Source organism: Podarcis liolepis (genome assembly GCF_965112155.1).
Source record: "Podarcis liolepis genome assembly, chromosome: 2".
NCBI classification, from domain to species: Eukaryota; Metazoa; Chordata; class Lepidosauria; order Squamata; family Lacertidae; genus Podarcis; species Podarcis liolepis.
In genome coordinates this window covers 58,237,756-58,246,733 of record NC_139555.1, presented here as the reverse complement: position 1 = coordinate 58,246,733, position 8,978 = coordinate 58,237,756, and the positions used below count along the sequence as shown (strand labels likewise).

General features: G+C 40.1%; 1 protein-coding gene across 5 annotated transcripts in view; it reads right to left on the bottom strand.

The window, feature by feature from the left end:
* Positions 1–2,439: 2,439 nt before the first annotated feature.
* Positions 2,440–8,978, bottom strand: part of JADE2 (jade family PHD finger 2) — a 144,600-nt gene continuing 138,061 nt past the window's right edge. For all 5 annotated transcript variants that reach the window (XM_083487983.1, XM_083487982.1, XM_083487981.1 and 2 more), the window contains exon 12: positions 2,440–8,239. In XM_083487983.1, coding sequence (XP_083344109.1) covers positions 7,344–8,239 — 896 coding nt within the window. In that variant the 3' untranslated portion in view covers positions 2,440–7,343. The remainder of the gene's footprint in view (positions 8,240–8,978) is intronic.

Here is an 8,978-nt window from a genome sequence, read left to right as displayed (position 1 = left end):
CCACTGGGTGGCCAGGGACTAGCAAGGCCCTGAAGAGTGTGTAGCGGAGGCAGCAGACCAGGGGACTCAGGAGAGGGGACCAGTGATTTATGTGGTGTCACACCACCTGCAAGGCAGGAACCAAGGGAGGCAAAGGAAGGCATGCAGGATATTCCCCACCTTTCTCCCACCCCACTATCTATTAGAACCAGGAGGGATTTGAAAAGGGAAGAGCAGTGATGACTTCCCTGTAGGTCTCAGGTTGTGGCCACACATCTGTTCAGAGGAGGGGATTCTAATAGGGGACAGATTGTTCCCCACAGGATTTTTTTTCCTGCTCTAAGGCCTGACCTGCATGGCAAATTCTGATACATGTACCAGTAGTTAACTGCAAAAACCAATGTGGCACTGAAAACTTCTTTATATATATAAATCCTCCCACTTCCCTCAAATTTAGAAAGTTAAAATACTGTAAGAAGTGTAACGGTGTAAAATTTCATGTTGAGAGCTCGTATAAGAGCCACCTTTGCATAAACAAAGATCAGAATACTCAGTTTAGCTGCCTTTACAGACATTATACACCTACTACTATTTTGAATGACCCAGCATGTGAATATTGTGTTTGTGGATGCAAACTCATGCTTTTCATTTACGGGATGTATATGTAAAAGTAAAATTACATAGAAAGAACATGTAAACCCAGCTGTTATAAATGACTGTGATTTTAAGCCTCAGAGTTTTTGGTATAAAATTAAACACTATGTGAAGAGCTTTGCCCTTTCGGTGGTTTTCTGATATTTTGCTGTTCTTGTCTTATAAGCCCTTGTAGTGTGTGGAGATCTTCTCCAGAACTGTACTCTTGAGGAGCTTTCTTCATGCAATATTGCACGCATGTTTCCTTCAAGAATGTAATAAGTTGCATCTTCAAAATGTCTATATCCATTTACCTTGGTGACAATATAGGTCTCTCCAGTTTAATAGATGACAAGGATATCTTCCTGCTACAGCTAGTGTGAACTTGCTTCTACTAGATTGGAGTGTTCCCATATGTTTTGTGACTCCCAAGGCAATTAAACAAAACTGGGGATTCAAAGCTTAGTGGCACAATCTAGATAATCTTGATGGGGAGGAAGTCATCTTATACTTGTTGATCAGGCAATGATACAACAGAAATACACAGTGGGAGTAGTGGAATCATTCTCTGTTGTGATAAAGCTACAAAGGAATACTTAATAATTTGGTCTGTCTTTCCTTCTCTTTGTGGGTTATCTGTACTTTTCTCCACTGTTGATATGTTCCTGCTATTATTATAGTCGACCATTCCTGCAGGATTACAGCATAAGCTCCAAGCCCTTACCTTAAATTGTATTTTGTGGTTGTCTCATTCAGTTACTAGATTGGAACACATAACCAATGGGGGTTAAAGCATTATGTATGGAAGCCACAGGAAATAACAAGCATGTATTGAAACGATTGCCTCCCCCCCCCCCATTTCTTTGTATATTTACATACTGCATGGGAAGGTGAATACATACAACATAGTGAGATAAACCTGTGTATACTTTGCTAGATGAGCAGCGGCTGGGGAGTAGAAGAGACGACTGCTTTCATGCCCAACCAGTGGACTTTGGTCACTGTGGGAAGCAGGATGTAGTTCAATTCAAATTATTATTTACTCTGATCAGTTTTTCCTTACATTACAGTGCTTTCTGAACAGGAAAGTAGTCCTTAGAACAGGCACAGGCAAACTCGGCCCTCCAGATGTTTTGGGACTACACCTCCCATCATCCCTGACAACTGGTCCTGTTAGCTAGGGATGATGGGAGTTGAAGTCCCAAATGTCTGGAGGGCCAAGTTTGCTGATGCCTGCCTTTGAATTTAAATCCCCAGGAGGAAATGGGACCTCAAAGATACAGCTGATTCACAGCTCAGTGTGTTGTGCTCTTACTCCTATAAAATGTTACTTTGCAGGTGTATAGCACCTGGTGCCTGCTGGGCACACCTTTGGGTTCAATGGGATATACCGCCACATAAGGGTGTATAAGATTGCCTATGGCATTTACACTCCTGATGCTGCAGTCCTATGTGCACTTGTTTGGGAGTAAACTCCAGTGCATATGATTGCACTGGCTGCATGCTTTGAAGGACCCTGCTCTAATATTATTAATAATAATTAAAAAATAATAATAATAATAGAAGGGATACATCCCTTTTCTACAGTGTTTACTATTCTGCAGCTTTCTTGCACTTTCAAAGTCCTGTGGCAAAAACACAGTACCACTACTGAGGAATTAAAAAGGAACTATGCCCTCAATCTTGATAGAAACTGATTAATATTGCATAGATACTAACTAGTCTAGGGCTCACTGCTACTGAGATTTTATGGAAAGGTGAAAAAGATGACTCCTTTGGATATGGAGGTGAGTTAGTCCTGTTGAATACTCAATAGCCAAACAAAAGTACACAGAAAACACGGCTTTATTGACTGCATTTGCCAACACATTGAAGAATGCAAAGGTATTTCTTTTCTTTTTTTATAAGCAAATGGTTCATGGTCCCAATGTGTATTAAAGCATACACTGAATCGAAACATGATGAAAATTATGGCGGACAGACCTATTCCAAAGCAACACAAACAGCATGCATAATACAGCTTTCACACAGAACAACTTTTGATACATTATATTGCTTTAAGGATTAACTAACATGGAAAATGTACAAAAGGAGAAATAGGTTTTTGCATTAATGAAAAATACATTTTTTTCTCTACAAAGGAATTTCTAATACAAGAAAATAAATATCGCAACATAAGCCAAAAATAATTTAAAATTGCTCTTTTCAATATATTTTCAATATTTCTCTTTTATATTAACAAATGGCACATCACTTTCTTTGAAACAAAGAAAACAGAAGGGCTTTACCTTCTGTGACATTCATATCGTTTCCTGTAACTGATATGGAGTGGGCCTGTTTTGCGTCTGTGTGGAATGGAGCAAAGTATCCTACAGTTTCCTTAAAGAACAACCAAATTAACACACCTACCTGGTAACAGGAAACAGGAGTCTTTTTATGAGAGCTTGCAAAAACCTCACTTTGAGGAGCTCGGGGGGGGGGGGGAGCCAGGTGGGATTGAAATCTTCTCCTTTCTTCCTGCAGAAATGGCTAATTCTCCATTGTGTTTTGAGGAAAAGCTCTGTCAAATAATAGTTTAATTTTATTTTTTAATAATAAATGTTAAAATCTTCAAAGAGATGCAAAATATGCTACAAAATTGCCTTTAGGAAATTCAGTTGACTGAACACTGATATTTTAAAAGCAAGATTTGATTCTTGTTGATGAACAAAAGAGGAGAATCGTTATGACCATGTTAATGCCAAAGCATGACGCTGCTTTTCCAAAGGAAATGAGATTCATCCTTTACATTGCAAATACAAATGCTTGCCGTTCACACATCATCTTAAAGACCGTTGCTTAATAAAATAGACCATATATGCTCTCTGTTCATCTCAAAATACATTTACAGTTCATAAAAAATATTTTCCATGGACAATTTCTTCTTCCTTTATGCAAATCTTTGTTGTTGCTGTTGTTGAGAAAAAGACAAGTGCAAAACAGTGAAGGAAGATTGGAGTTCTAAAAATATTTTTGAGCAATATGCAGATATGTCAACCGCACAGAAACGTCAACAAGACTTTAGATGGTCACTACTGGAGACCATATGAAATAATCAGAACTGGAAATGATTTAAAGTAAGTCAGAGCTGCACTGCCAGAAAACCCCTTTTCATTAGCAATGCTTTCGGCTACAAACGTTTTAGCGTAGCCAGCCAGATATATACCAAAACTCTGATTGCAGAGGTGAACCTGGACTAACCATATGGAGTACTTCTGTGTACTTAGCACTGCATTATGCTTGTAAAGTGGCAGCTTACACGGGCTCCTCTACAACTCCAGAGACCATGCCTTGTTCCAAGGCACTCACTGGCTGCCGCCGCCACATCTGCAGTTACATTAGGAGCATTATTGCCAGGCCAAGCACATTACAGAATCCAGATCAAGGGATTCCACAGCAGTTATACAAAAATACTAACATTTTGCCAAAGCAACAAGGTAAAAGTAGTTATGTATCCTACTGCATGCTTGTCTACACTGAACACAGTGAATATATTTTCTAACACACAGGTGGCTCCAATGGTGTTCTTCTGTTCACATGTGTGACACAATTGTTTAAAATACTACTTCTCTCCCCCCCCCCCAATCTTCATCATGGGAGGTGGGGGGCTGCATGTGAAATCTGCACCCCATACTTCTGTTTGCAGAAGCCCCTTCCAAGCCAGAAGGGCATTGTCATCAACTAGTTAGGAACAATGTTATATTCCTGGCTTCCAGTAAAGTATTCTGCATCTTTTTCTTTCATCTTTCTCCACACAAAAAGGCCAGAATCCACATACACCCAGTGTTATTCCCTGTTAGTTGCAAACGTGGATATATTACATGGAAAAGCTGTGATCCAAGACTCCACAGGGCTTTGGTTTCCCATGTGAACAGCAGCAGCCCTGGCTCTCTTCCATTTTGTGGGGCTTCTCCTACTGTGTAACTTCATGGTGTAATTTCAGAGACTTTGTGTACAGGGTCTCATTAATGGGCTGAAGGTGCTAGAATGGGAGAAAGCATTTCTTCTTTTTCCCCATATATTTTAAATTTTTGTTTTTGGTTCACTATTACTTCTTATTCACAGTAACAATGGGAGTGTCTCGGAGTGCTACATATAATCCAAATCAAGACGATAGGTGTTGCTTTAGTTTGGTTGTTCTTTAAAGTTTGTTCCTTTTGCTGTCCTGTACTGGTGAGCAGGCAGGTTATGCAGTAGCTGATGAACAAAGCTGTGTACAGTGAGAATTCTGGATTTCTGTTTCTCTCTTTCTCTTTTTTTTAAGCTATAGTTGAACTGAAGCACACGGAAGCAAGAGCCATTAAAAGGCAGCATATTGATTATTTGTATGACATAACTAGGATATTGTAGCTAAAGCCTAGCAAGCTTGATAAGATAAAACTAAGTCCTATTTACTGTATTTAACATTATCTGAACACACCAAGCCTTAATTAAGGAGCAGAATTTACTTGCCAACTCATATGGGTTAGGCAAACACCAAATTGTTCCATTTCAGTCAGTGCTTTTGAAAAATCATTTTGCGAACATAACTTCTCAAAGCAGCAAAAACACTGATGTGTGTTTGGCTCCTGATTTTGGTTTCTTTTCAGAATAAAGGTTCTCCAAGTTGTGGCTCAACTGGAGTGATATTAAGGACTTTGGAAGGCTTGTAAAATGACTGACTCTCAAAAAACCAAGGACAGCCAATGTCTGGCATCAGAAAACATAAAACCAACATTGCTCAGAATGCAATGAGCAAAGAGCATCAGAAATCAAAATGGTGGGGTGTGATCCAAATGATAAAAGCATCATCTTCAGCAAGCTTGCAACCTAATGCCTCAGCTGTGTCATGAACACTGATTTAGTCCTTTTGCAGCTAAACAGCTTTCATTCATTCATCACCCCCCCTCCCCAAAATGACAAATTTCCGGTTTCTGGCTGTGCTATTCTCAAAATATTCTTTGGCATCCATAAAATAATTTAACTGATTCATCTGAACAACTGCAACGTCTTCATCTCCCCCTGTTTGAAAGTGATGGATTAACAAGCGGAAGTGTCCCAGTATATATATATCTATATCTATACGCACACGCTCACATACACACATTTAAAGTAACATACCAACAACAAAAAGTTTTAGTGAAGTTCACTTTTCTTTTTGTTTTTGTTCCCTGAGCTCACACTGGGGTCACTCCAAGAAAGTATGTAGCAAACCTTAACCATGACCTTTGAAGCCAAAACTGAAGTAATGGTGTAATTAAGTGCAAACATGGAAAACCTGTGTGACTCATAGGTAATATGAGTTTCTGAATGACACTTAAGGCGTACTAGACACAATTTATGCACAACAGTATTGAAATATTTAGAACGGTGACATCTGTCTATCACTTTCAACGGCCTCCTAGTAGGATTTCAGTTATGAAATGCAAGGGCGGAAAGGGTAGGAAAACCATCAATTCCATTACAGTGTTTAAAGACAGAAAAGAAATGGCAAAGGAAAAAAGGTTCAATTGCCTCTCGATGTCTACACTAAAATGATTGTACAGAGGAGGTTTACATGTTTTGCTCCCTGAACAGGAGCCATAATTTGGGTATTTATGCTGAAAATGTAGACTGGCCTCTTTTATGGGAACTGAAGCCATTTGATTAAAAAAACAAAACAAAACAAAACCCCAACACATTTGAGTAATATTTTTCTCAGGTTCGTGGAGTTGCATCTTCCGTCCTATTATCTCCATTGTGTTTTGGTAAGAGGCTACTTTAATCAACCTGAGCAAATTACGGGAATTGCTTCAGACAACCAAAGGTTTAGGTTTTACCAATAAATAATATCGGATGTCACTCAGGATGCATCCTGATTCAAAGCAGAGCAGCTTTAACAAAGATATGTCATTCTTTATCTTGGATGAGGGTTTATGGTGCTGCCCAGCTGATAATTGTGAGTGATAGGGCTAAATCTTGGTTCCTGAACCCTTGGATGGACTTAGATCAAACTGGAGGTAAAAAAGAAAAATCAAGGATTTAAAAGACCATAAATACAATGTTGTCTTTCCTCCAACCATTAAGTGCTTTCTTCAAATAAGCTTGTTGTGCTTCTTTAAAAAATAATCGCTTATTTTACTTCATAGTTGTGTGCGCGCGCGCACACGCACACACACACACACACACTGACAAATCCTGCAGATGTATGCATACACGCACACACACAATTTACTTTTCCATAAGTTCTGTGTATATAGTTGGCTACTACAATAGTACCCCCATTCTGCAGCCTGCTAAACAGAGGCAATACCAGGCAGACCATGAAATCTATTTGCTTGGTTTAAATAATGCCCATAAAACTGTCATCCCTGCATGAACAACAGATACTGGCAATCTCAGGCCTCCTTGTTAAAATTCTAGGATGTCCTGCTCACTACCAGCAAGCACTAGCCCCTAATAATGCACATGCTTGCATTTTGTTTCACTATGATACACATGTTTTGACTAGGAGAGGCTAGCTACTGTTACAGTATATAAGTCTAAGTCAGTGAAGCTTTGAGTCAAACAGAGAAGAGGAAAAACAACAGTTCTTTTTTCTTAAACTATATATACAAATTAAAAACGAAACGAAAAACAAAACCCTCTGTTATGATACCAGGTGGAAATTAGACATGGCAGTTGTAACTGGATTTAGGGCTCACAGAGCTGTCACAATTGGTCTATCTGGCGTATTAGGATGCCAAAATGCTCATTCTGAAATTATCCTCATTTCCTGAATCTAATTGGCTATGGTGCCCTCTGCCACTACCAGATTCTGTGTCAGAGTCACTCATTTCTGCATCTGAGAAGTAGCCATCAGTCTCATTGTCAAAAGGGTGTAAGATAACTTTCGACCTCTCACTTCCTGAAGGTCCATTAACCAGCTCAGCAGGCTTCTCGCTCTGGGATCTCCGAGTCCCTCTGCCTTCTTTTGGTAATCTGAACCTCACTACTGTTTTCGGACTACCTACTGAATCAGGCACTTTAACCAAGGGTTTGGGATCAGAAGATGGAGTATATTTCAGTGGTTCCTCCTCCTCATTGCTCAGGTTACCTATCAGGCTCTGGGAGGCATGTGAATCATTTCCTTTTGGAAGAGTTGTGGGGTGTGAAGAGCCCTTCTTAGCCGACTTTTTCACTTCGCACATCGCCTTGCGCTCTGGCTGAAGTTTGTCCCCACCTTTCTCTGCTTTGCTGTTTCTTAAATCATGGGGTGAGGACTTGGTGGTGCTATCTGGCAAAGAGCTCACGTTAGTCCAGTGATGTGAGTCCTCTTGGTGTCTCTTAAAGATGGTACTCAAGCCGTTTCTTGCCACTTTCTTCTTCGTGTGCGTTCGCACTTTGCTCCTAGCTTTCTTTGCGGTGTCACTGTGCTTTAACGGGGACTTCAGGGAATGATCCATCATGAAACTCAGCAAGGTCTCTTCGTCTTGTAGAAGTTCCTCAGAAAGGCCTGGGGTGGTGTCTTCAGGGTGGTCATTGTTCAAGGACCACTCGCTCATTGCCATGTTCTCAGTGGTGATCTGTACAGATTGAGCCAGCCAGCTGTTGAAGAAGGTCCCATCAATGGGAAAGGAAGTGGACAAACCTAAACCAAAAAGGAGTAGAAAAAGAACAGGACGCCTTAGGATTCAGTAAACATTTAACCGCCGTCACAAAGGTAATTTCTGTTCCAATTAGAACAGTTTTCTTTGTTTATAATTGTAACATTTTAATCTAATTTTTATAATTGTATTTTACATTGTTGTAACTCAGCATGGGGTTTTACGGTAAAGGGTGGCTATGGAAACAAACAAACAAACAAACAAATTTGGGTCAGTAATTAGGCAGACAGAAGTTTCAGGAAGACCAAGGCAAAATGTGCCATTACGTATGATTGTAATAACACAACACCTAAGTAGATTGTTCAGTCCGGGGAAGCCTGAATGTGAATCACACGGCCACTTATTTGCATCAAATATTTTATCATGGCTGGATACAAAGCCCTGATATAGTAACATGAAACTCTATAGTTAGGAGTGATCAAGAGGAGAATCATTAGCTTTACAACCTAGGGTCTCCAACACGGCACCTGCATACATAATGGCACCCTTCCAATTTCTTAGTATTTTCAATTTGACATGTTCACTTTCCCCCCCTTTTAACCATGGGTGGCACTGGGCGGGACAGAAGGCATCCTTGCTTTCTCCAGATTTCCTCTAGGCCCCACATGGTGGTGCTTTGTTAGTTTGTTGGGGGACTTTTTCCTTGTTTGCCCCCCCCCCTCTTTTTTGGCTGTTTCTGTTTTATTTGTTTTGGAGTGTGGGCGGCTGTTTTGTTTGTTGTTT